The 27,660-nt window shown below is 48.7% G+C and overlaps 3 protein-coding genes across 8 annotated transcripts in view; 2 read left to right on the forward strand and 1 right to left on the reverse strand.

Annotated features, from left to right (window-relative positions):
- Positions 1 to 7,618: 7,618 nt before the first annotated feature.
- Positions 7,619 to 12,589, forward strand: LOC113935050 (olfactory receptor 13J1). Its single transcript, XM_027616781.2, has 2 exons — positions 7,619 to 8,744; positions 12,371 to 12,589. Exons 1-2 carry the CDS (start codon positions 7,805 to 7,807, stop codon positions 12,421 to 12,423), a joined length of 993 nt encoding a protein of 330 aa, XP_027472582.1. The 5' UTR covers positions 7,619 to 7,804; the 3' UTR covers positions 12,424 to 12,589.
- Positions 12,590 to 17,348: 4,759 nt separating this feature from the next.
- LOC113934769 (olfactory receptor 13C7-like) lies at positions 17,349 to 18,442 on the forward strand. The gene has a single exon (XM_027616303.1). It carries the CDS (start codon positions 17,364 to 17,366, stop codon positions 18,327 to 18,329), a length of 966 nt encoding a protein of 321 aa, XP_027472104.1. The 5' UTR covers positions 17,349 to 17,363; the 3' UTR covers positions 18,330 to 18,442.
- A 2,242-nt stretch (positions 18,443 to 20,684) lies between these two features.
- Positions 20,685 to 27,660, reverse strand: part of TMEM8B (transmembrane protein 8B) — a 41,195-nt gene continuing 34,219 nt past the window's right edge. For 5 of the 6 annotated variants that reach the window (XM_027614800.2, XM_027614798.2, XM_027614797.2 and 2 more), the window contains 3 exons: positions 22,105 to 22,251; positions 21,855 to 21,971; positions 20,685 to 21,604 (listed from right to left, as the gene is read on the reverse strand). In XM_027614800.2, coding sequence (XP_027470601.1) covers positions 21,269 to 21,604; positions 21,855 to 21,971; positions 22,105 to 22,251 — 600 coding nt within the window. In that variant the 3' untranslated portion in view covers positions 20,685 to 21,268. The remainder of the gene's footprint in view (positions 21,605 to 21,854; positions 21,972 to 22,104; positions 22,252 to 27,660) is intronic. The other variant, XM_027614801.2, reaches the window with a different exon arrangement.

The raw sequence follows: 27,660 nt of genomic DNA on the forward strand, positions 1-27,660 counted from the left end.
AAAAAAAGCTATTCCTCAAAAAATAATAATAAATAAATAAAATTAAAAAATAAAAATGGGCATAGGACTTGTTCCGACATTTCTACAAGATGATATATGAATGGCCAATAAGCACATGAAAAGATGCTCAATATCACAAATCATTAGGGAAATGTAAACCAAAACCACAATGAGATACCACCTCGCACCCATTATGATGGCTACTATTAAGGAAAAAATGGAAATTAACAAGTGTTGGCAAGCATGTGGAGAAATTGGAACTCTTGCATATTGTTGATGGGAGTGTAAAATAATAGTACTGCCGGGGGCGCCTGGGTGGCTCAGTTGGTTAAGCGACTGCCTTTGGCTCAGGTCATGATCCTGAAGTCCCAGGATCGAGTCCCATATCGGGCTCCCTGCTCAGCAGGGAGTCTGCTTCTCCCTCTGACCCTCTTCCCTCTCGTGCTATCTCTCATTCTCTCTCTCTCAAATGAATAAAATCTTTAAAAAAAAAAAATAGTACTGCCATTATAGAAAATAGTCGAGGTTCCTCAAAATTTTGGAGGTTCCTCAAAAATTTAAAAAAGAAATGCGATACCAGCCAGCAACTCCACTTTGGGTATATACCCCCAAAAAATTGAAAGTAGGGTTAACGTTAGTATAACAGCATTGTTCACAGCAGCTAAAACGTGGGAGCAACCCAAGTTTCCATCAGCTGGTGAATGTATAAGCAAAAAGTGGTATATCCTTACAATGGAATACAATGGCAACAACATGGATGAACCTTGAAGGCATTATGCTAATTGAAATAAGCCAGTCACAAAAAAGATAAATACCGTATAATGCCACATGGTAGGCTCGTCTTCTTTTTTTAAATTTGTTATTGTTATGTTAATCACCATACATCATTAGTTTTTGGTGTAGTGTTCCATGATTCATTGTTTGTGCATAACACCCAGTGCTCCACGCAGACTGTGCACTCTTTAATACCCATCACCAGGCTAACCCATCCCCCCACCCTCCTCCCCTCTAGAACCCTCAGTTTGTTTTTCAGAGTCCATCGTCTCTCATGGTTTGTCTCCCCCTCCGACTTACTCCCCTTCATTCTTCCCCTCCTGCTATCTTCTTCTTTTTCTTTTTTCTTAACATATGTTGCATTATTTGTTTCAAAAGTACAGATCTGTGATTCAACAGTCCTGCACAATTCACAGCGCTCACCATAGCACATACCCTACCCAATGTCTATCACCCAGCCACCCCATCCCTCCCACCCCCCACCACTCCAGCAACACTCAGTTTGTTTCCTGAGATTAAGAATTCCTCATATCAGTGAGGTCATATGATACATGTCTTTCTCTGATTGACTTATTTCACTCAGCATAACACCCTCCAGTTCCATCCACGTTGTTGCAAATGGCAAGATCTCATTCCTTTTTATGGCTGCATAATATTCCATTGTGTATATATACCACATCTTCTTTATCCATTCATCTGTTGATGGACATCTCAGCTCCTTTCACAGTTTGGCTATTGTGGACATTGCTGCTATAAACATTGGGGTGCACGTACCCCTTCGGATCCCTACATTTGTATCTTTGTGGTAAATACCCAGTAGTGCAATTGCTGGATCGTATGGTAGCTCTATTTTCAACTGTTTGAGGAACCTCCACACTGTTTTCCAGAGGGGTTGCACCAGCTTGCATTCCCACCAACAGTGTAGGAGGGTTCCCCTTTCTCCGCATCCCCACCAACATCTGTGGTTTCCTGACTTGTTAATTTTGGTAGGCTCATCTTCTTATTTACAATTCCCTATTGCCTTGTCTATGAACTCAGTTTCCATTTACCACCTCCAGGAATGATGATTGAAGGGCTGAAGAAGTTACTGAGAGGATGTCAGTTGGGCTTGGTGGCTCCCCATTCCTCCCAGGACTTCTCTGTGTGTCTCTGGTTCAAGCATTGACAATTACTGACTCAGTTTGAGGGCAAGTATTTCCGTGCCCACTACCTGGACCTGCCTGCTTGCTGATACAGTCCCTTACCAGTCATCCTGATGGGTTCCCTCAGGCTCTTCCTCCTGCTCCTTGTAACCACTGCCTGTGAGCCGAGAACCCCCAAAACCACTGTCCTTATTGCAGTAATCCCTTCCTTACTTTGTTTTCTGTGGTTTCTTCTAACAATCCAATCTCATTTGCTTATCATTTCTCAGCAATTCTCAGTGTTTCTGGTCTGCTGGTAGCACTCTCCCTGATTTTTCAGGGCTGTTAAGAATTTATTTTTATTTAAACATGTACAAGTTCTATCTTCTACAACTTTTTGGTAAGACCTCCACACACGTATTGAGTCTCCAAACTTGGCTGGTGCCAAGGACTCAAGATCTTACTTTCTGGACCAAAGATGAAATACAGTTTTCTGATTTGTAAATTTATTGATATGAAAGGCCATCCAGATTCATAAAAGTGAAAGTATATTTGAGGTTTTGGCCTCATTGGAAATGACATAAAGATAATTATAAATCTTAGAGAAAGGACATGTTAGTGAATCAACTGCTAGATTCTGAGAGAATAGATTCTTTGAATACAGATTTAATCTCTTCCCTCAGGGTCTCCTAGCAGTTAGAAGCTAGTAGAGAATACACAGCCACGTAACTGGGGCACACAGATTTTATGTCCCCCAGAGTCCTCGATCTGTCATCCTGCTGCCAGAGTAATCTCCCTAGGCCTGAGCCCTGGAATTCAGGGAAAACACAGAAAACACATCCGAGGTGGCCTGGTTGGGGAAGGGAGGACTGGATTACACCGGGGCATGAGGAAACTTTGGGGATGACAGATAAATTCTCAGTCTTGATTGTGTTGATGGTTTCACGACTGTACACTTATGTTAAAATTCATCAAATTATATGATTTAAATATATGCAACTGTTCATCACTTATTGTCAATAAGACTGCAACAAGAAGGCATGCTTAAAAGCCATACTTACATATGATTACAAAATCAATCTTTCTGTGTAGATATGCATATCTATCTAGATATAGATATGACCATATTTGATAACGAGGCCCTCAAGCCCACAGAAGCATGGACTTTGAGAACTGCAAGGAACCTCAAGGAGCCACCATCAGAACTTGTGCTGAGCGTGGAGAGGAGGAGCCAGGTGCAGTGAGAGGCCCCCAGTCACTACCTGACCTGGGCAGACCTGCTTGGCATTGACCGAGGGTGATGCATTCAGGAGCGGACACATCAGCGTCACAGAGCAAACCCAGGACCCTGAGCCAGCCGCTCCACCTCCCTAGAGCAGTTTTCCTATCCATCCAATGAGGGTGTGCCAGGATGGTAGATGCAGACTCCCATGCTCTGATATTCTTTAATTCTGTCTCTCTTCACCCAGTCCCTCCCTGTTATACTCTTTCCAAATTTTGCATTTTCTTGAGATCCCTATGAAAGTTGGCAGGACCTCTAACTTCGGGAAAGTGCCTCTGCCTCCCATTTGTGTGCTCACCCGTTCATTAATTTTTTTAAATTTATTCACCAAGAAGTGTTTATGCATTTATTCAATTATTCATCCATCCACTCATTTACTCATTCTGTACACATGCACAAGCCACACTGGCTGGAGGCTGACCTATGAGTGTGGATCCTGACCCTGAGTCACTTTCTCCAACTTTTTCACACCAATTAAGATTTCCAACTAGACTCTGTGTAATTGGGTCTTTGGGACATCATCCCTGAAGCACCCCAAAGTTTCTAAGCTGGGCGCATTTCCCCTTCTCCCTCTAAATTGCCTTAGGGATTGCACAGTCCCTTGGCACATAGGGAGCTTTGAAAGGTGTCTACTCCATTCGGGCTGCCTGCTCCCTGGGAGGCTGTCAGTCACGATGGAGCTGGGAGCTGCCCAGGTCGGGGAGACCCTGGCTGCCCACAGTAAGCTACTGAGGACCCTGTGCAGCCTTGAGCACGTCAGCATTTCCTAATTCCACCAAACCTGACACCCTTTAGAGAACCTCCACTGAATTCTGAGTACTTTGCCTAATTCCACCCAGTTCTAAAAGTTCCACTTAATTCTATCAAGTTGCAAACACTTCCCTGAATTCTGCACAAATATAGGCATGTGTTCTTAGTTTGGGAAGCTGGGTCAGTGTGAAACCCTGTGTCCTGCCCACCAGGGTTCCCTGTGTACCCATTTCTTTCAACTGTGTTCTCCGAGCTGCAGCTAAAGAAGGCTCCTGGTCTCTGAATTATCTTCTGGGAAACAGGAAACATGGGTCTGAAAGAGCCTCAAGGTAAGTAAAAAAGTGGACTTCCCCACAGGGGAAGGGGCCTTGGCTGGGAGTCAAGAGCCCCAAGGAATTACTGGAGCCTTGGCTTCCCCCCCAACTCAGTATGTGATGATGCTGGGCAAGCCCCTTCTCCTCTCTGGGTCTCAGTCTCCATATGTAAAAAGAGGGTGGTCTCCATGAGCTGCAAGACCCTCCAGGCTCTGCCAGGCTGTCTTCCAGATTGGGAACAGTTCATGATTGTCACCCAGCTGCTCACTCCCAATTTGTCTTAGCCCCATGAAGTCACAGCAAGACAGGAAGAAGTTGGCTGTGGTCAGGCTGGGGACTTCAACTTGGCCTTCAGAACCTGGGTGAGGAGGGGAAGGAGGTGGCATCCCTATGGGCTGGCAGGGTAGGCAAGAGGCAAAGAGTGAGTGAGAGAGGTGAGCACCACCTTGGAAATGCCAACACAGGGCCATGGTGCACAAAGGAGAGAGGGTTCGAGCTGGCCTGGGAGAAATAAAAGAAGGCTTCCTGGGAGAGGTGGCATCTGAATTGGTTTTTAAGTAGCCTATGTCCAGGAGTGAGGCGAAGGCAGAAAGGACACTGTGGTCTCTGCAGACAAAGCTTCCTAGCCCTGCTCTAGGAACCAGAGTTCCCCAGCAGCCAGCCACATCCCTTCTTGGCCCCTCTTCCTATAGGCCCCCATCCCCCAGCTGAAGGAGAGACAGCAGAGCAGGGAAACCCAGCAACTCAGCACTCAGGCTAGAAAGCAGACAAGACATTGAGCTGATTCCGTAACCATATCCCTGCTCTGATGTTTCTTTCTCCTCCTGGTTCAACCCAAAGTATGCTCCCCACCCCAAGGGCTGCTCCTTCTCTCCTGGCAATTCCAGGGCCCCTGCTTGGTCTCCACTCATCCTAGTCATCCTGCTTGGTCCTCTGAAGCCCTGGCCACAAGTCCGAATGTCTGCACTACTGGTGTCTGCGTGTGTGAGTGTGTGTGTGTATGTGTGAGAGAGAGAGAGAGCTAGTGCACAAGAAAGTGAGAGTGCCTGCCACACATGTGCACACCTTCACATGAATGACCATACAGGGACACACATGAGCCGATGTGCAGCACGTATTCACACAGGCGCATCTGTGAGTACGTGGGGCTCAAACAGTTGTTTGTGCATACACTTGTAGTTGGGAGCCATATGTGGGGACATGATGTAGCTGTGTGTATATTGCAACAGAGAGCCAATGGCCGCCCATGTTTGCTAGTGACTTTAGGGGATAGATTATAGTATGTGTAACCGTGCAAAGAGGAAGCTATGCAAGACCCGACTACTGCGGCTGCACACAATGCCACCTTTCTGCCATCCACGCCCCTGGCACAACATCTACTGCTACTGACACTCAGTTAAATAGAGGTGTCCCTCCAGGAGCCCAGTCTCAGGTTTCCCAGCAGCATCTTGGAGGGAGCTTGCAGAGCATGCTCCCCTGACCCCACAATGTCTCTAGACACAGTCAAGCAGAGGCAAGACCTTCTACCTGAGGACCCAAGGCTAGGGCAGAACTCTCCCTGCTGCAGAAAGGGCCCTTCATCCCTGTGCTGGGCCCAGCATCCAGCACCCTGTGTTTGTTCTGTGTGAGAGGGAAGTGTCCACAGGGGCCACTCAGCCTGCACCCTGCTGGATGGTGTAGGCCCAGTAACGCCCAAAGACTCCATATCAGGAAGGATTTTTGTGACCCTTAGCATGGCTTGACAGAAAGAGAAAAAAAGGGGCGGGGGGGAGAAGAAAGGTATGTCCATGGGAGAAACAGGCTTCTTATCACTAAGGGCCCACAGACAGAAGCAGGATGAGGCTAGGCATGGAAACTGGAGAGGATTTCTCCCTAGGAATAGTTTGAATTTAGGGGTCTGGGAGCACGTATGTCCTCATTCATTCCCCTAATGCCTAGCACGGCGCCTGGTGTGTCATAGGAACTCAATCTCTTCTTCATTCTGGAACGGATAAACACAGGACGAATAAAAGGGAACTATCTCATGCAAGTGAGGTGCTCACAAGAATTGGGGTTCCCTCCAGACCCAGCTGTGCGCAGCGTGTCCCATGGGTTTATTGACATCAATGCCAGGTGCCCAAAACACTAAGGAAAAGTTGACTTACGTTCATTACCTGGTGGGAAGATTGGGGGAGAATGTGGGAGAAAGATGTTCACCCGGTATGATAAAAGGACCACCAACATTTGGCCCTTGACAGAAGCAAACATCTGCTGTGAGCATGATGTATGTGTCACACAGTCGGGAGGACTGGATTCTAGACACACCTTGCCATGGACCCACGACATGATCTCAGTTTCCTACCTTCAGTGAGATCCAATAGGTTCGCCTCTCAGGGAGCTTTCCATGCTGATGCCCTACAAGTTCATAGGGCCAAAGCGGCTCTGGCTCACACCCAGAGAAAATAGGAGTTTGGGGGCCAGGCCAGCTACTCCTTCAAATTGCAGCTCCAAAGCCCATGATGAAGGCAGATTCTGAAGGTCAGTCTGCACACAGTAGCTGATGAACAGGCCCTGTGGAGGGACAGGTGGATGAGCCTGCTGAGAGGCTCAGAGTTCAGCAGCCCCTCCGAGGAGAGGCACAATGTATGCCTCATGCATGGAGACCAGAGCCAAGCTGAAGACACAACCAGACGTCTTCAGGTTGAGAAATAAAGGAGAAGGACATTCCCAACAGTGGGAAGAGTGTAAAGCAGCTCAGAGGCTTCCTGAAAGCCGGGAGAACCCTCAGGAACCATCTAGCCCAGGGATTCTCAAGTGTGCTGCCGTGGCAAGCAGAAGAAACGTCACCCACACAAACTGAGTCAGAAGCTCTGGGGATGGAGCCCAGCAATTTGTGTCTTAACAAACTTTCCAGGTGATTCTGCTATACATTAAGATTTGAGGACCTCTGATTTTCCCCCAAACTATGTTAGAACACTTATCTGATGTAGGGGCGCCTGGGTGATTCTTGGTTTCAGCTCAGGTCATGATCTCAGGGTCGTGAGCTGAGCCCTGTGTTCAGCTATGCTCAGCAGGGAGTCTGCTGGAGATTCTCTCTCTCTCCCTTTGCCCCTCCCCTCTTGTGCACATACTCTCTCTCGCTCTCAAATAAATAAATAAATAAATCTTAAAAAAAAAAAGAATACTTATCTGCTGTAGATTAATGTAAAAAGAGGACCCATGGTCAAGTAAGTTTGGGAATTACATGCCCTATACCACTTTTGGAAGGTCACAAATCACATTGGCATATGAGAAGTCCTGCACTAAAGGGCTTTATTTACTTTTAATTAATTTAGTGTTGTCTCAGATTAATTTTTCAGATTGCCTACTAACATTTTCATTAACACTCTCTCAGGGAAATGCTGATCCAGATCAATGCTCACTTTTCACATGGATGAATTACAGCCCAGAAGTGCACAGACTGCCCAAACTCAAGGACAGAGTGTGTGTAAGAACTGGAAAAGGCCCTAGCAACACACTCCCACCCAAAAAAGGCTCTGTGGGCTCTCCCACAACCCTGCACCCTCTTTCCTTCCATCACAGCCATGTGCCCCCTTGAGCACAGCAATATGGAGCTGGTCAATAGGACAGAGATCTCTGAGTTCTTTCTGAAAGGATTTTCTGGTTACCCAGCCCTCGAGCACCTGCTCTTCCCTCTGTGCTCAACCATGTACCTGGTGACCCTGCTGGGGAACACAGCCATCGTGGCAGTGAGTGTCCTGGATGTCCGCCTGCATACGCCCATGTACTTCTTCCTGGGCAACCTCTCCATCCTGGACATCTGCTACACGTCTACCTTTGTGCCTCTGATGCTGGTCCACCTCCTGTCAGCCCAGAAGACTATCTCCTTTACTGGCTGCGCAATCCAGATGTGTCTGAGCCTCTCCACAGGCTCCACAGAGTGTCTGCTTCTTGCCATCATGGCCTATGATCGCTACCTGGCCATTTGCCGGCCACTCAGGTACCCCGTGCTCATGAGCCCCCGGCTCTGCTTGTCGCTGGCGGGAACCGCCTGGGTCCTCTGTCTCTTCAAGTCAGTGACTGAGACAGTCATTGCCATGAGGCTGCCCTTCTGCGGCCACCATGTGGTTAGTCACTTCACCTGTGAGATCCTGGCAGTGCTGAAGCTGGCATGCAGTGACACCTCTGTCAGTGAAGTCTTCCTGCTGGTTGGGGCCATCCTGCTGCTGCCTATACCCCTGACATTTGTCTGCCTGTCCTACACACTTATCCTGGCCACCATCCTGAGAGTGCCCTCAGCTGCCGGACGCCGCAAAGCCTTCTCCACATGCTCGGCGCACCTGGCCGTGGTGATGCTTTTCTATGGCACCGTCATATTCATGTACATGAAACCCAAGAGCAAGGAGGCCCGCATCTCTGATGAGGTCTTCACGGTCCTCTATGCTGTGGTCACGCCCATGCTGAACCCTGTCATCTACAGCTTGAGGAACAAGGAGGTGAAGGAGGCTGCCAGGAAAGTGTGGGGTAGGAGTTGGACGACCCAGTGAGGGAGGCCTGGGATCTTCAGATTAGTAGGTGAGGCCTTCATAGGCCTACATTGAGGACAGGTGGGGTGCAGGGCTGAGTCTAGAATCTTCATCCCAGAAAGGCAGCACTGAGTCCCATTGATGTTGCCCCAGAATTGCTCACAAAGCACCCTCGGCTCCTTCTCTGGCATCACCCTGGCCAGCTCTCCACATCACTTCCTGTACCTTTACACCAGCTCCTGGCTGGCCTCAAGACCGCACTCCTAGTGGTCCTTCCACTCTGTCCTCCCTGGGGCATCCAGAGGGACCTCTGTGAAAGGCAAATGTGATCACATCCTCTCCTGACTGAAACCCCCAAAAGCCTCCCCCTACTCTCAGGACAAAGTGTAAGCTCCTCCGTGGGGCATTCTAGGCCTTCACAAGCTGGCCCTGCTGGTCCTAACCCCCAACCTTCTGCCCCACATTCTCCCACCTGAGCAGCCAGGTGTGAGCCCCAGTGTTGCCCAGCCCTGCCCAGCTCCATGCTCTTCCTGGTTCTTCCCACGAGGCCGCCACACCCAGCACACAACTCCAGGATGGCAAGACCCTCGAGGCCCAGCTCAAATGCCACCTCCACCAGGAAGCCTCCTCACCTGAGCTCCTCCTGTTTTATTTTCAGTGTTACTGTAAGAGCAGGGATGGTCAGAATCTACTCTGTCCCAAGGTCCAGCCCTGCCCAACCCTAGGCCCCCCATAGGTTTTGTAAATAAATACATGAACACAACAGTGTAGGGGTGATGGTGGCAGAGCCTGGCATCCTTCCTGAATCTGAGCAGAGCGGAGACAGAGTTCAACGATGACAGGCATGACCTGGTGCCCTGGGAGGTGACAGTAGAGGCAGTGACGAGGCCCAGAGTCCATGATCCCCAGAGCGGTCCAGCCACAGGGGTACCGGTCATGCTGAGCAGCCCAGGGCCTATGTTCCCAACATCGGTCTTGAGCAGGAACAGCAACTGTTGCCATGCCTCCCAGCCCAGCATCCAGGCCTCACCTCACTTTGGGGAGACTTGCTTTACCCTTCCTTACCTCATCATAGGGATCCTGCCAGAGCTGCCCCTTCCTGGTGCTCAGCCTCTTCCCAGCTTTCCTTTCTGACAACCCAGTGAGCACACAGTAGAAATGGATACAGATTCACAGAGTATCTCCTTCCCTGCCTGCCCCCACCCTGCCTCAGTGGCACCATCTATACAATGGGGACACGGGCCTTGGCCTCCAAGAAGCAGTCCAGCTCTTCTGCCCCCTACCACAGGGAAGCCCAGTCCTTGCTAGAGCCCTCAGTTCCACTCCAGTCCCTCTTTCTACTTCCCATGTTGGTAGGAGAGAAGCCCAGCCTGCCCCCTGAAGCTCTACCCTCTCTGACCAAGCCACACTGAAGCCCGCCTGCCAAGATGTCCAGCTTTGAGGCCATGACAGGAGTTTGGACGTTATCATGTGGGCACTGGGGTTTACAATCACATTTACTTTTAGATAGCTCACTGATTAGATACCATTTTCCACCCATGAAATTGGTGAAGAATTTTTTAAATTTCTATTGGTAATGAAGTAATGCCCTATGCTGCTGGTGGGGATGGCAATGAGTTAATATAAACTTCCTGAAAAGTCAGTTGGAAGTATGATCCAAAGACTTAAAAAATTGCTAGACTCTATGACCTAACCCATCTACTTCTAAGAATTAGTCTCATATGATCATTAGAAGCATAAAGATTTATGAACAAGGATATGTATGAGGACATCAATCATAGCATTATTTGCAGTAACAAAAAGTTGTAATAATCTTAACATCCAATCATAGAAGAATGTCCAAATAAATACTGGTGGTGTCCAATGATAGAATGTGATGCAGTCTTCAAAAAATTCTTATTTTCTGAAGAATATTTGATAATGAGAAATGCTCACAATGTAATTAATAGAATAAAGCAGAATTCACAACTTTGCATTCACTATGATCCCAATGTTATTTTTTAAAGTATTTTTGTTATGGATTTATGAGTTAGTATATATGCAAAAAATCCTGGGAAACCAGGACAAAATATTAAAGAGTTGTTTCCACTGGGTGGAGGGGTTAAATAGGATTGATCAGTTAGAGCCAATTGTTTTCTTATTTAACTAATTCCAATATTTCCAATATTTATATAATATGAACATGACTTTGAACTTAGAAGTCATGTTCTAATTTTGAATTTAAAAAATAAGGTGATGCATTTTTAAGAAATGCAAGGTCACCTGGTTCCAGAATAGAGCACTGATGAGAAGGCCTCCAGCCCGAGAGGCAGGAAGTGAGGAAGCTGCTGCCCTATTCCAGTCTCTCATGGTGGGGATGGGAATAAGTCAGGGGCAGCCTGACCCACCGGGCAACCAAGCAGAGAGAAGGCAGCTGAGAAATACTTGGGGTACACAGACAACTGCAGAGCTGGAAGACGGAGAGAGAGGCCTGTGGGTTGCAGCTTGTGTTTCTGGCTTATTTGCCGCCCACTGAGACAGAGATGGGGAAGATGAGAGATGCAGGGGGATGGTGTTGAGTTCCAGGTGTCCATGGGTGGCAAGAGGGCACTGTTCCACGAGCACGGAGAAAACAAGTGGTAACAGTCTTCAAATGTTTGACTTTGACCTGGGATCTTGATAAAGATTCAGAAGGACAAATCACAGTATAAGGGAAAACTCTGTTGCTGCTGCTGATTTATTTAAGGCTGTGTTGTCGTCTTTACAACAACTGTGCCGGTTGTTAGTTTTTATGAAGGGAAGGGAAAGGAAACCTGTAGAGACCCATGCACCTGACTGAACCCTTGACTTAAAGTCCCTCAAGAGTGCTCACGGCCTCATACTCTACAGCAATGCGCCTTCTGGAACTTTCATGAGTCCCGATCCTCACAACATTCTAGAATGGAGACACCTCTTCTCACAGACCAAGACACCCATGCCTAGGACAGGGGGCCCCAGACTTCAATCCTCGGATCCAAGCAACAGGGCGGCACCAAGACCCGATCAGATTCTGGCCAGTGTTTTTCCTGCACTCATCTCACCGCAGCCAGGCCCTCCCAGGAAAGCACAAGAATCCCGGGGTCTCTGAGCCCCACAGCTGCCAAACCCGCAAACTTGTGTAGTTCCAGAGTCTGAACTTTAAATTGGGCAGGGACTGCGAGGTTCCCCAGGGCACGGAGCAGAAGGCTATGTGGCAGGGGACCAGGAGGCTGGTCCTCAAGGCTTTGGCCCTGGCCCATCCCGGCACAGTGTGTCTGCCGGTAATGAGCTCAGCACTTGCCGGCTCTGCTCTCCGAAGCCCTGGGTCAGGACACCTGGCAGCCTGCTCCAGCTACCTGCATGTGCTCATGCCACTGGGCAATATGTATGATGAGGTAAGGACAATCCATCTAGCCTGTGGACTATTCTCATGAAATCTTCTTTAAACATGTGAAAACCAGAATAACTGCTTGCGAAAGAGGACATAATGATACAAGCGATACTGGTTACCACGTACTGATTACTTACCGTGTGCCAGGCTCTGTGCTAAGAGCTCTGCACGCCTCATCTCACTGGATCCTCAAAACAACCCCACAAGGAAACACTATGCTTATCTCCACTTTACAGGTAAGGGAGGTGAGGCTGAGAAAACTGCTAGCAAGTGGCAGTCTGGGACTTGAGCCCTGGTGGGTCTGACTCCAAAGCCCACACTCATCTGCTCTGCCATCCAGCGAAGACGTGGTCAAGCAGGAATCCTAGATCCAGGCATGTCAGGGAAATTGCAACAGAAGCTTCGGTCCTTTTATGCCCATCCCCTTTCTTTTAAAATAATTTGTGAAGCCTAAAATAAAATATTAAATGGTTCAAACTAGATTCGCCAGCCAATGAAATTGATATAATATTTACCTTGCAAAGTAACCCTAGGTCTGTCAGACTTCAGGGTTAGAAGTTGCTAGACAGAAGGAGGAAATGTTTCAGAGGTGACAGGGTACTAGAGGTCCCCTAATTGAGTGTTTCCATTCACAGGAGAAATCTGACCAAGGTCATACAGCAAAATCGGAACAAAGGCAACAATCAAACCTGGATCCTTCACTCCTGACCCAGTCCTGGTTCATGGCATCACCCTACCTTTCAGGAGGTCTAAAACTGGGGTGTGGAATTCGACAATTATTCTCAGAGACACTCGGTTTGCTATCTCGCGTGTGAGACACTGGCAGATAGAAGCCAGGGTGGTTTTCCGAGTGTATTGGGAAACCACCTCATACCCAAATATTCAGGAGATCTCAGGTTTTCCTTCTCCTGGCATATGGTAGGATCACCCAGGGCCAGTGGGGTGTGGGTGGATGTGACCCATGCCACTTCTGGGGCGGGGCCTGTAACTGCTGGTGTGAACGCCTAGTGTGTCCTTCCCTAGCCATAACAGCTGATGACGTCCAGATGGCGGAGCCTCCCTCAGCCAGGGTCTCTGAGCAGCTTGACATGGAACAGAGCCCCCTGAAACGCTACAAAGGACATGGAGCATGAGAAAGAAATAAACCGCCGTCATGGTAAGCCACTAAGATTAGGTGTGTTACTGCAGCAAAACCTAGCTCATCGTCACTGACGCACCCAGGGAACAGCAGCTGCTCCCTGACGTCCCCTCCCATGCCCAGGGTGCAGAGTCACAGCTGTCGGTTACCCGGAAGCATGGTATTTCCTAGACACAGACTTGTTTCTTTGGGGCCATAAGCCTGTGGCTCCATGAGCGGGTTCTAATTTCCATGAATGTGTTATGATCAGACTCTTAAATTGTGAGGAGACCCACTCCTCTCTGAGTAGCTCCTCTGAAAGAGCAGGGAGAAGCCCGGCACCCCACCCCCCCGCCCCCCCATTCCCCCCACCCCCGCTCTTCTCCAGCAATGACGACAGCTGCTTCCTTGGTTGCTGTGTGTGTGCTGGTGCGGGAGGTGCTCTCAAGGTGAGACGTCTGGGGGCGCCTGGGTGGCTCAGTTGGTTAAGCGATTGCCTTCGGCTCAGGTCATGATCCTGGAGTCCCAGGATCGAGTCCCGCATCGGGCTCCCTGCTCAGCGGGGAGTCTGCTTCTCCCTCTGACCTTCCTCCCTCTCATGCTCTCTACCATTCTCTCTCTCAATAAATAAATTTAAAAAAATCTTAAAAAAAAAAAAGGTGAGACATCTGGGACTGGGGGGGGCGGGGATTTGGGGCAGCGGAACAGCACGGGATCTCAATGGCAATCCCCAGCACCTCCTGGGTGCAGGCACTGGAGGGCAGCAGAGATGGATCAGACACAAGCCTCTGATTACAAGAGCTCAGTCTATTGAGAGAGAGACCACACACTACCATGCAAAGGAGAATGCGATTACCCTGTGCTTAGAGCTGTGAGCATTGTGTTGTTGGGCTGGTCAGTCCTACTAGGGCATCTGAGCAGACTGTGCAGAGGAGGGGTGTGAGAGCCGAGCCTCGAAGGATGAGTGGAAGGGAAAGGCCGCTCCAGGCTGAGGAAAGAACATGAGAAGAGGGACGAGACAGGAGTGTGCGGGGTGACCATTAATGGGAGGTGGTCTGGTGAGGCTGGAGCAGGTGTACGTGAAGGGATGGAAGGAAGATGAAGCAAGGGGGCAGGCCGGAGCCTGTTCTCAAAAGCCTTTAAATGCCTCTGCCATTCCGTCTTGGTCTTTTTGTTAGAGACGAGGGCAAGGAAGAGAAATATGGAGACAGGTGGTTTCCCACCTTTCACCTACTTGAGACCTCCCCCACCACACACACACACCCCTATGTCAGGTATCAGAATTCAAGGTTAATATAGGTCATTTTGTAATAACACACCCTATAAGGACCAAACCCTTATACTTGCATCTGAAATGCTGTGGGCATAATCTAGACACATGAAGTCATAACCTAGAAAAGGTGCTTCCTTTTAGCTTCTTTACAGATTTCAAGTTTTACTTTGTCTTTCCATCCCAAGTTCTCAAAGAGAACCTCCGGTTTCTAAAGTCCAGAGAGAGGAAGGGACGTGTCCAAGTTCACCCAGCATGAGGGAATGAGTGTAAACTCTGTTAGGGCGGAAACCACATCTGCTTCTGCTGTATTCCCACCTCCTAGCCCACTGCCTGGCACATAGTAAGTGTCCCACAACTATTTGTTTAATGAGTGAACGAACGAGCCACCATCACACTCAGGCAATTCTCTTTTTGCCAAACCTCAGCAAGAGAAACCTTACCCTTAGTTGTTCATGTGTTTAAGATTTAAAGTCAGGTGCTGACTCAGATTAATCCGCTGCCCCTGTACGCTCCAGAAACCCCCTTCATAATCACCCTGATTCAGGCCGGAGGAGGGGAAAGTGGCACAGGCTCTGGGGATGGAAGGAGTCATGACAGAAGCTGGAGCTCTTGTCGGGAGGTGGCAAGCGCAGATCCAGCAGGAGCCCTGTGGCTGAAGATATACAGTCTTTGCTCAGGATCCTCAGACAACAGGTAGTGCCGGGCGGCTCACGAGCACCTTTGCGGGTATGTCTCATCTGAGCTACACAACGCTTCCATGTTTCAAAGGGACACTGAGTCTCAGAGAAGCCACGTGACTTAGTCAACCTCACACAGCTAATTAGTACTGACACTGGGGTGCAAAGCTTGAATATCTGTTGAGTGACTGCTCTTGGCAGCACTTACTGTGGGAAGTGTGGGAAGGAAGGAGACAGGGTCCTGCTCTCAAGTGTGGTAGAGGAGATAGTCACACAGCACATGGTAGATGAACACAGAGGGAGAGCAGAGGGCTAAAGGAGTGCAAGAAGGGGGCGGGTAACCCCTCACGGAGCAGGAGGGAGAGGAGGGACAGACAGAAGGAGCTGTGCTCTGAGGGACGAGCAGGAAGCCCCTACAGGGGAAGGAAGGGAGGACATGCCTCTAAAAGGGCACTTCTCGGGGCACCTGGGTGGCTCAGCCAGTTAAGCTGCTGACTCTTGATTTCAGCTCAAGTCATGATCTCAGGGTCCTGGGATCAAGCCTTGAGTTGGGCTCCACGCTTAGCAGGGAGTCTGCTTCAGGATTCTCTTTCTCCCTCTGCCCCTCCCCCCGCTTGCTCGCGCTTTCTCTAAAATAAATAAACTTTAAAACAAACAAAATAAAAGGGAACTTCTTGGGCAAGATGTAGCACTGGGAAAAGACAAGGTTTATTCAGCAGAGGGTGAGGCCACCAGCCCCTAACAAATGCTAGATGCCCCGGAGAGGAGGAATGAGGGGGAAAATCTAGCCCTGAAGGACAGACAGGGCTCCAGTGCTGTCACAGGACATCGGCCTCTCAGCCAACGCAGGAATGAGGAGGTGACTATATCTTCTGTATGTTAAATTTCATACTCAGCTCCTGTTTCTGCTTTAGACCAGGGGTCACCTGGTCCATAAGACAGCCTTCCTGCCTAACAAGACTGCCGTGCCTTGGGGACATTAGGGCTCCCTCCTGTGAATACCTGACACTGGCATTTCCCCAGGAGGCAGTGAGACCAGCTCAGAAGAGCAATGAAAGCCACCAGGGAGAAAACTGAGGCCCTCCCCGACTCCCCCTTCTTTTTAGAACTAGTCACTGACTGGCAATGCCCCTGCCAGATTAGAACCTGGTTTTCCCTCCTCCTGCAACATCACTGCCAATATCATTTATCCCACAAGGCAATAAGGAGGCCAAGAAGGGAGTCATTTGGCTTGCATGACCACTGGAATATATATGTTCTTGTATGTTCTTTTAAAAATCAACGGATGAGGGGGCCGCCTGAGTGGCTCAGTTGGTTAAGAGTCTGACTCTTGATTTCAGCTCAGGTCATGATCTCAGGATCCTGTGCTCGAGCCCCACGTTGGTCTCCCCGCTCAGTGGGGAGTCTGCTTGTCTCTCTCTCCCTCTGCCCCTCCCCCTGCTCATGTTCTGTCTAAAATAAATAAATAAATCTTTTTAAAAAAAATCAACGGATGAGGGAAAGGGAAAAAAAATCAACAATGGTCCTGCACATCAAGCTTACATGTCCTGTGGAGTGATAATGATTGATCCTTAATGCCCAAAAGAACCACCAGGTAACCATCATCCATCACCCACGGGCCTGCAAGAGCTCGTATCATCTAATTCAGGGAAGAAGGGACAACAGCCTTATGATAGGTATGGTATGTTTCTATCCACTTATTTTTCTTACTGCTGTACCCACAGCACCTAAACAAGATCTAGCACAGAATAAGTATTCAAAGCACATTCAGCAAATGAATGAATCTAAAATACCATGAGCATAATTCAGCCATATGGAGTCATAACCTAGAAAAGAAGCTTCCTTTAACAGCCAAGAACTCTTTAGATTACGACAGAGTGTGCCAAACATGAGTCCTCCTCTCCTGTCTCCCCTGCCCCCACCATGGGGAGAACAATGAGGATCCTAGGGGGCTAGAATGGATCTCATCTCCCTAAGTTACATCTTAGCTGCAGAGCTGAGAGGGCCAGCTTGCAGGCCTGAAGTCCAATCTTCTCATTATTCAGATGGTGAAACAATCACAGAGGCAGAGATGACCTGCCCGGTCAGGTTGCTTGTTTTCCAGGCCAGCAAGAGCTTTTTCTGACACCTGTGTGGTCTAGACAGGAAGGAGCGAGAATGAGATGGCAAACCGGACGGCTGTGACCGAATACGTCTTGCTAGGACTCCGTGAGCACCATAACCTCGAGACGGTCTTGTTTGTGCTCTGCCTTGCCATCTACTCCGTGAATGTGCTGGGGAACTCCCTCCTCATAGGGCTGAGCATGCTGGACCCCCGCCTGCACAGCCCCATGTACTTCTTTCTCAGCAACTTGTCCCTCATGGACATCTGTGGCACATCCTCCTTCGTGCCTCTCATGCTGGTCAACTTCCTGGAAGCCCGGAAGACCATCTCCTTCCCTGGCTGTGCCCTGCAGATGTACCTGACCCTGGCGCTGGGTTCCACGGAGTGCCTGCTCCTGGCCATGATGGCATATGACCGTTATGTGGCTATCTGCCAGCCACTTAGGTACCCAGAGATCATGAGCGGGCAGACGTGTGTGCGGATGGCAGTGCTGAGCTGGGGGACAGGCTTTGCCAACTCACTGCTGCAGTCCCTTCTCACCTGGAACCTCCCCTTCTGTGGCCACAGTATCATCAACCACTTCTTCTGTGAGATCTTGGCAGTGCTGAAACTGGCCTGTGGGGACATCTCTCTCAACGCACTGATGTTAATGGTGGCCACAGTGGTCCTGACACTGGCCCCGCTCCTGCTCATCTGCCTGTCCTACATTTTCATCCTTGCTACCATCCTTAGGGTGCCCTCTGCTGCAGGTCGGCACAAAGCCTTCTCCACCTGCTCTGCCCACATCACAGTGGTGGTGGTTTTCTATGGAACCATATCCTTCATGTATTTCAAGCCCAAGGCCAAGGACCCTGACCTGGATAAGATTATTGCATTGTTCTACGGGGTCGTGACACCCTCACTGAACCCCATCATCTACAGCCTGAGGAACGCAGAGGTGAAAGCTGCTGCCATAGCCCTGCTGGGGGGAGACCTGCTCTCCAGAAAAATGTCCCACCCTCGCTGTTGCCCTTCAACTCTATAATGCACAGCAGGCTAGGTCCATCATGGTAATGCCTTCGAATTGCAGGGGCTGAAACCCACAAGGGTTTATTTCTCATTCTCACTGCAGGTCCATTAGCAGTGGCCTGGGTGGGTGGGGTCTGCTCTGAATCATTGTCTTCATCCCTCCGGGCGTCAGGATGATAAGCAGCCACCATCCGGAACATTGCTGGTCACCATGACAAAGCCTGCACTGGCTCTCTTGAGCTTCACTTCCACATCTACTTCATCCGCCAACCCAAGCACGTGCCACAGCCAACATCAAGGGGCAGGCGAAGCACGTTCACCATGTGTTGGGAAGGAGCAGGAAGACTGAGAAATGTGTGAATGGTCTAATGGCTGCCACACTATCGCACAGTCAACCCAAGAGCCACAAGAGATTTGCCTTCCTTTTCTTGGACCATCACCACCCCACACATCCAGTCAGTCATGAGAATCCTAAATGGGTCCCCTCCTTTCTACTGACACTGCCTCCTCAAGCTTTCCCTCTCTCTCTCTGAAATACTTGCAACAGCTATGTCACCGGACTTTCATCCTGCAAACCCCCTTCAGAATCCACCCTCTGCACTAGCTGTCAAAAGGCCGATCAGAAAAAAATCCAAAAAACAAAACACCAATCAGATCATGCCACTCTCCTGCTTAAATCCCTCCAATGGCTCATTTCCCATGGAATAAAAACCAGACCCCACCTCTCCATTCAACCTCATCCCAGCTGCTTGCCTCAGGCCTGCTCCATCCACACACACTCTCCGGGTCCAGGGCTCCCCGAACTATTCCCAGTTCCCCAGCAAGTATCAGTCTTTCCTGCCTCTGTCTCCCCCTTGCTCTTCCCTCTCATGTCCAGATGCTTCTTGACCTTTAGCTATTATGTACTGGACCACAGACCAGGCCAAGCATTATTCTGTCCTGAGTGCTTTACTGATTGGGGACCACTTGGAATGAGAGAAATCTCAGTGGTTGAATACAATATGGACATGGTGACCAGAAAGAACCCTCTCCCAACATCTTGGCATTACAGAAACTCATTCAATCCTTACTCAAATCTGCCCCCCTCTTCCAGAAAACCCTTCTGACCCCCCCCTAGCAGGGTGAGGTCTGTCCCAGCTCTGTGTCCCTCCTTAGTGCCTTCTGTACTCTGCTGACCCTGTCCTGAATCCCAGCTATTTGGGTTTATGCATCCTAGTGACCTGACTCTAAACATCCTAACATGAAGGACTAATATTTCTGATACCAGAACAAACACCAAGCCCACACTTCTTGGCTCACCATTCAGTCGGCCATATCACTCTGCTCAGGGCCCCAAGGAAGAGACAGAATTGCAGAAAGCAGAGAACAAAGGGATTTTTCCTGGCTTTTGAGCTTCAAAAGCCTAGGCTCTGAAGTCTTAACAGGAGAGACCGAAGGCACGGATAAGATTTGGGAGAAAACCTAAGTAAAAGGGAGGTTTCCCCACCTCCAGATTAACGCTCTAAGCTAGGGAAAAGAGAGAGGAGGGGATGCAGTAAGAGCATTGGCACAGAAGGGTCCCAAGAAGAGGCCCTGAGCCCCACTCCCTAGGCCAAACCCCTGGACAGAGTTGTAGGATCTGAAAGATGGAGCAACTCATGCCTTGGTCAAGTAAAACCCAGAGCAGGCCGCCAGAGTAGAAATGGCTTCACGGTGTGTCTGGGCAGCCCAGGCCTCACAGGTCTTTGTGGGTAGCACAGAAGTCGGGGAGGGCCTCAGCACTGAAAATGGTTATGCATATGGGAACAAGAAAGCGCTCTGGGATGGCCTGCCTATGCCGCTGACTGGGGACCAGGGTGGAATGATGGAACTCTCAGGGGATGGGCGCAGTGTGGACCCCAGTGACCAGAAAACAACCTCCCAACATCTTCCCATTATCTAAGATCCTCAAGAGTCAGCTGTGACCCTTGTAGAAAGAGAAGAAATCCCAAATGACAAAGGATGTCTCTCAGGCAAAAATGAGGATACTCAGGCAAAATGGGGGCTCAAAATAGAAATTACGTTCTTGCGATATTTCTTGCATATTTGTGATTTGTACCTGCTAGTCCAATTTCCTGAGACCTCAGCTTCCTTTCCTGTTGGGTGTGGACACCACAAGGGACGCCTGTCTCACTAACGTAAATCATCTCAGTACGTACACACACACACACAGACACACACACAACTCCCTACTCCCAGGGGCTGCAGCCTGCCGTGATGGGGCAAAAGCCTCCGGCAAAAGCTCCAGCAGCTCATTCCAGCTGCGCTCCCACCACCCCCGCTGATTTCCTCAGACCCTCTCTTTCCCTCTCCTCCCCACACCCTTGGCCCCAGGAAAAAAGGCAGCACAGAACCAGCAAATACTTCATTGGAGACACACCAGACTCCACCTGCATCAACTCAGGATACCAGTCACCCCAGCCCCAGCCCCAGCTGTCCTCCAATCCCCCTCCCAGCACGGCACAGCATGGCACGGCATGGCCCAGACGCTGCCTTGGGAAGGAAGCCTGAGGCCACAGTTGCTGAGATGCTGGGAAGATCTGGAGACTCAGTTTCCCCAAGATGGACTCCATTTCCTCGAGAATGATGCCACGTCCTGAGAGGGCTTTGTCTCCCTGGGAAGGAATCCATGTCCTTAGGGGGGCTCCACATCCCTGGGAAGGACTCCACACCCCTAGGAAGGACTCCTTGGTCCTGAGGGGCTCTAGGGGCCTGCACAGGCTCCAGTCCTTAAGAAGGACTCCATGGATGCAGGAAGACTCCAGGCCTTCAGGAAGTGCGCCAGGTCCCTAGAAGAGCTCCACGTCCGTAAGAAAGATGCCATGTCCTCAAAAATACAACCTGTCTCTTATCCAGGGAGGGTTCCACACTCCCAGGAAGGGCTCTCTGCCCCTAGGAAGGGTTCATGTTCCCCAAGGGCCAGGCCCAAAGCCCCTCTCAGCTGGAACAGATGCTGCTGACAGTGGCCCCTCCTGGGCCCACAAGGCCCAGCTCCTCCTGCTCATTGATGCACAGCTGATAACCGCAGCCCCGGGCCCGGGCTCCAGATGGGACCCGGTGGTCAGTCTTGGCACGTGGGGGCAGTAAGAAGCCCACACTGCCAGCGATGAGCATATGCCAAATGCTGTGAATGTAGAAGTAGTTGTCTCGGGTCTCCACAAAAGCATAGAGTAGGACAGCACTGCCTGCAATAAGGCTGCCCGGACACAGGTAGAAAAGCCAGCGGCGCCACGTGGGTGGGTAGCAGTGCCGGCGGCGGACGCTGCGTACTGTCTGGGGGAAGCAGAGAAGTGGGACTCAGGAATACAAGGCCTTGGAACCCAAGCCAGAACTGGTCATTCTCAGGCTTCCCTGGAGCCCTGGTCATGACCCGAAGGCACCTGCCAAGTCTGGAGTGGGCACCACGAACAGCACAGTGATGATGACAGGGTCCAAGCCCATCTCAAACTGGGGACCAGATCCTTAGGGCCCTGTACCCGAGTCCTGCTGGGATGCCCCCCTCCCCAAGCCCTCCCAACCTTACCCAGGCTGTGGCCAAGATCCCCAGGGCGAAGAGGCTGGGTCCAAGCAGGTTCCAGAGTCCATGCCGGTCAAGCTGTAGAGCCATAGACAGCAGCATAGCCCCCAGCAAATACAGCACCTGGAGAAAGAGGACTCCAGGGGCTGGGCCGGGTGGGCGGGAGGCACTTGGCAATGCCCCCCAGGGAGAGGTGGGGAGTGAATTTCAAGTAGACTTGCCTATGGTTGTCCCCCAGGGCCCACTCTGGACTGACCTGCTTGACCACAGGCTGTAAACGAGCCATGGCAATGACAGTGACCCACACGGACATTAAGGAGCCCAGGAAATCACAGAACTGCAGCACATCGTAGTCCATGATGCAGAAAACCACAATGCCTGGCTGGTCACAGGCATGGTAAAACTGGAGGAAGAAATGACAGGCATTGAGAGAACTTAAGGCAACAGTCCAGGTCCATGAAACAGGAGAAAGAGGTACCAAGGGTGGTGTGCTGCTGTCAGAAAAGCAGAGGTCAGAGGTCAGAGGTCACAGGCTGAGAGTAATTGGGACATGCCTGACTCCCTGCTCCTGAGAAGAATGTGGTAGGGAAGCCTGGTCTGCCTCACAAGCCCTTTGTATCTGCCAGCCCTGACCCTGTCCTTACCTTCCTAATTTTCCTGCTTCTGGAATATACTATGGAGAGCACCAGGCCAGTGGGGATTCCAGGCCCGTCAAACTGAGGCCAATCTTTCCCTACTTCTCATGCTCACCATGCGTCCCACCTATAATCCCCCTCCCGGGCCCAAGCTATGGGGCTAGACACTGCTCTTGTGGCCAACCCAGACCCTAAGCCTCCCCTGCATATCCCAGTCTGCCCTGATAGCTCAGACTCTTAAGCTAGGATTCATCTTCAGGCCTTACACGAACTGGCCCTCTTCATCCCCTCCCACCCAATGTCATGGGTGGAGGGGGGGGTGGGGGGAGTAAGAAAAAAGGCAGTCCCTGGGCCATGGAGAAGAGCATGTCACTTTACAGCATGGAGAAGAAAATAGGGAAGGGAGAACGTCCACCTATCCTCCACTGTGGGAAAGACGGTACAGAAGGGCTACAAAGGAGGCACAGGGGACACTGGTGGGATTGCATCAGACTATACTGGGCACCCCAATTAAGGAACCAAGGTCTGCAGTCAGCCCCCCTTGGTCTGTGGTCCCAACTCCTGTGCCTCTCTGGACAATGCTATCATGGCCTCGAGCATCCTGTGTTCCCTTATTTGTAAAAGGGGCTACCCAAAAATGACCTGAGTTCTTTTTACCTTAGAACATTTGCTGTCACCTTTCTCTGAACTTCTGTGTAGAATTTATGTGATTTTTTTTTATTGATGGCAAACACTAAGAACATGTATGGTTTTAAGACTATCTTTGGTGTGAAGATGACAGGATCATATATCCCTATGAGCCCACCCCAAGACAAGATACTGGGTAAGACCTATGAGGACAAACAGCTCCAGACCAAGAACATCACAGTGGCATGCTCACTCCCCCCATCACCTGATACTGCCCCTGCTCCATGTCAGGAAGAACAGACTGTTATAGTGATGAAAAAAGAAAATTAAAATGCTATAATGGGAGAGAAAAGGTTTTTGACCTATATAAACTTGGTGAAAATCTACTCACTGGAGCTGACCTTGAGACATACCAGCAGATTTTACAGGATCAAAAAAGTTTCTTAAGATCCTGTGACTCAGGGGCGCCTGTGTGGCTCAGTCGTTGGGCATCTGCCTTTGGCTCAGGTCATGATCCCGGAGTCCTGGGATCTAGCCCCACATCGGGCTCCCTGCTCAGCCTGCTTCTCCCTCTCCCACTCCCCCTGCTTGTGTCCCCTCTCTTGCTCTCTCTCTCTGTCAAATAAATAAATAAATAAATATTAAAAAAAAAAAAAGATCCTGTGACTCAATCTGCTTTACCTCTGTCCCCTGCATGTTACACCTGGTCCTTAGAGAGCCATGGCTGCTGAGGGCATCTCCTGATAGCAGGAACAAGCTACTGGAGCTGCCACGGTTGGACTGAAGTTCATCAGGCTGAACTGAAGCTGGGGCAGGAAGGCTACGTGTTGTACCACCCAAACATGGCCTTGGAAGTGGCTTGATCCTTGACTGAAGGGAGCCTTTAGGTACTACTTTCAGCCCAGGTCAATTTCTTATTCATTCTATTGAAAAGCAACCCTAAGTCACAAGGGCTCTGAGTCCAGAAGAGAGGTGGCCTTACAGACCTCAGTGAGACAGGCAGCCCGGCACTCCAGAGGCATATCCTTAACTGTGGGTGGAGGGCAGGGAGATGTAGCCCACAGCAAAGGAAAGAGGTAGCTGAGCAATATCACAGGTCATTCACTTCTGGCAGCAACGGTCTCTGTAACTTTGGGGAAGAATGGAAATGGGAGAACCTGGTCTCCTGTCTGGATGTATTACTGTTGAGAATGAGAAGGTAGAGGTGAGGTCAGGAAGATGAGTTCAGGGAAAAGGAGCATTCTACCCTGAACTCAAATCACAAATCATGACACCCCAACCTTAATCAAACAGCATCCCCCTTAGAAAAAAGCAGGTGGAAAACTGAAGCAAGTCTGTTCTGAAAACTAGCAGAATCCAGTCCAGGAGCCGAGCTGCCAACAATAGAGTGGGAAAGCAGACTCGAAAGTTCAGTCTTTAGAGACAAAGGATGAGAAAGAAATTGCTAAGTTTCTTTTGAACCTGTTGAAGAGTTTATCCAGTCATTCAAACTGCAAAATTTGTAACTTTGGAAAAGGTGAATAATGTAAGAACAGGGAGAAGCTAGGGGTTTAGAAAAAGAAAAAGAAAACTTAGGGATATTAATTGGCATTGGGAAACCTTGGGTTTGATTCCTTCAAATTTTAAAGTCTTAAGCTTGTGTACCTATCCTCTGTCTTTCCCTTCACTTTGGAGGTAAAGAATGCTGTCCCTTCAGGAAGAGACTGCTTTGGAATGATCAGGTTTTGAGTACTCCAAGCTTTTGAAAGGGCTTGCAAGTTTAGCAACCATGGCTCCCTCTTACATTTCATTAAATTGAGAAAGTAAGCTCTTACTGGGAAACTCTTGAGAGACTTTTCATGGGAGTCCACATCTGCATTAGAATTAGTATCTGAACACACCTAAAAGATTGATTTTTTTCAATTCCTTCTTTCTCTTGTATGTGCTGATCAATTGGTAGAGTTAACTTAGTTCCTAGGCAAATGAATATTTTGGTCTTTTGCTATTTTAGCTATTGGATATTGATTATCCTCTACGTCTAAAATCAGATATAAGTACTATAGCTACTAAATTACCCATTACTATTTTCTGATTTGGATTTTATTTTATTTTGTTTAAAGATTTTATTTATTTATTTGACAGAGAGAGAGATAGCAAGAACAGGAACACAAGCAGGGGGAGTGGGAGAGGGAGAAGCAGGCTTCCCACCGAGCAGGGAGCCTGATGTGGGGCTCGATCCCAGGACCCTGGGATCATGACCTGAACCAAAGGCAGACGCTTAACGAGTGAGCCACCCAGGCGCCCCTCGGATTTTATTTTAAAACATTAATTTTACATTTCAGCCTTCACCAAGCTTGCTCCATCTGCCTGACTTTCAAGTATATAAAAGGAAATGTCCAAACATTTCTGGAAGAGGGACTGGACTTGTAATAAATCCTTCAATCTCAGATAAGAGAAGATCTATATCAGAAAAAAAGCAAAGCTAAATCACCTAATATTGAAGACACATATAAGGGAATAATTCACTGAAGTCTGATTGTTCTCCTAGGAATTTCTCTGCAATGAAAAAAGAGTAGGGGATAATGGAGAGATTGTCCCTGGAGTAGAGAGGTTTGGGGAGGAATCACTGCACTAGTATTCTATGACTGATTATTCTCTAAGCATACTAAAAGGTCAGAGAGATTTTTAAGGTTGTAGAAAACCTACAGAAGTAGAGTTGTTAAAATTGCAGTGTGAGGTGAACAAGATGTGAGGTGAACAAGATGATCACCAATCCTGATGTGGCTATGGTCATGGCTGAATGTCTAAAAACACCATTGGTCCAGTCAGTCCATCACTGACTCCTTCATGGGGCTCAATCCACTAGGGAAACCAACCAACAACCTGTGTCAGCTTACCTCACTGAAACTTCTCAACCTGGAGAAGGCAGCATCTTGTCCTCATATATTCTGGGTATATATTTGTCCCTTCTACCTGCAGTGCTTCCTCATGCTTTATTATTCATGGAGCAGAATCCACTCTCCATTGCCACAGCACCCCACTCATTACCATCTTTAACCAGGAGATACAACTGACAGTAAACAAAGTAAAGCAAATCACTCACCACCATAGAATTCACTGGTGTAAACACACTGCCCAATACCTAGGAGCAACCAGCTGAAGAAAACACTGGAATGGCCTAGTGAAGGCTTAGTTATGGTGTCACCTGGGAGCCTCTACTCTGTAAGTCTGTAATACTCTCCTATATGTTTGGTGCACAGTGTGTGCCAAACATATAGGAGAGTAGACTTACTAAAGCTAAAGTAAATTTTAGTCATCTCATACTTTATGCCATGTATGTTCATGAGAGAACATCCCTACACTAATGAACTTTCCTCCATGCAGAAGCAAAGAAAGAAATTTGCAACATTATCGATCCACTGAAAATTATGGGCTGATTTTTACACTGGTATTCCTTTTGTCAACAGAAATAAAAAAAAGTGATAGAAATAACACAGATTGGGAAATTTAAAAAAAACAAATTTAGACTATAAACTGGCTTCCGTTAATATAATTTTAATATAATTTGACACCTCCCTCAGCTTTGGACATTTATGAGGTAATTTTTTTAAAATTAACCTAAATTGTTTTCTGTGAGATTTCATATTTTTATAACATAACTATATAGTTCACCTAATGCTTCAAAATGGAGTATCCAGGCACTACAGAATGTAAAACGGGAAATGCAAATACATTCAATCCATGCAGTGACTGGAATATTTGCACTCAGGATATAATGGAATTTATGGCTATTTCCTTATCATCTGCCTCCATTTCCTCTTGGAAATAGTCATGGGATTTTGCCAGGGGCCACTAAGAATTACTTGCAAGGTGTGCTTGTAGCCAGGATGTCAGCAATCAGCGAGAAAGGCCTCGGGCGGGGGGGGGGGGGGGGGGGGGGGGCAGGACGTCAGCTCTTAGGAACGGATTATGAGGCTTCGACTAGCACTGGGAAGGGTTCACGGCTTGAACTGTATGGGTTAGAGCTGTACAACTGCAATGTTTGATAGATTTCCCTTGATGACTTCCTGCATTTGGTTATATTTTCTGATCTTTTGATTGGCTCTTCTTATCTTTTAAGAATTTGAGAACTATTTTTAAAGAAGAATGTGAGAACTATTAAACTGAGGTCATACGTTTCTCTACAGACTCTAGGGCTTCTGAGAAACTGACGTCAGGTTAGAAATTTACCAACGCGTCCTTTCTGCCCTGGTACAAGGAGACAATATAGCTTAGTGATTACATGTAAGGAACCTAGAGTCAGGCTGCACGAGAATTCTGCTTCTACCACTCACCTTACACCTCAAAAGTATTTAAACTGCCCTCATCTGCAAAAAGGGATGATGATGATGATGATGATGATGACATAAGTGCCTACCTATTGCTCTAGTGGTATTGTGAGGACTCAATTTGCAGTGTCTGACACACTAGATGTTATTTTGCTGTTTCCATGATCTGAACTGGTCTGGCTATACACAAAATCAAGTGCTGGATTTGTGACCTGTTTTTCTTTTAACATATTTTACATATTA

The sequence above is a fragment of the Zalophus californianus genome, chromosome 13, assembly GCF_009762305.2.
Source record: "Zalophus californianus isolate mZalCal1 chromosome 13, mZalCal1.pri.v2, whole genome shotgun sequence".
In the NCBI taxonomy this organism is placed as follows: Eukaryota; Metazoa; Chordata; class Mammalia; order Carnivora; family Otariidae; genus Zalophus; species Zalophus californianus.

What these genes read in the sequence shown, in the direction of transcription:
- LOC113935050 (XM_027616781.2), top strand. Translation starts at nt 7,805, where the DNA reads ATGTGCCCCCTTGAGCACAGCAATATGGAGCTGGTCAATAGGACAGAG. An exon ending in GGCTGCCAGGAAAGTGTGGG is followed by an intron (nt 8,745 to 12,370) that starts GTAGGAGTTGGA and finishes TCCACTTTACAG; the next exon opens with GTAAGGGAGGTGAGGCTGAG.
- LOC113934769 (XM_027616303.1), top strand. Translation starts at nt 17,364, where the DNA reads ATGGCAAACCGGACGGCTGTGACCGAATACGTCTTGCTAGGACTCCGT.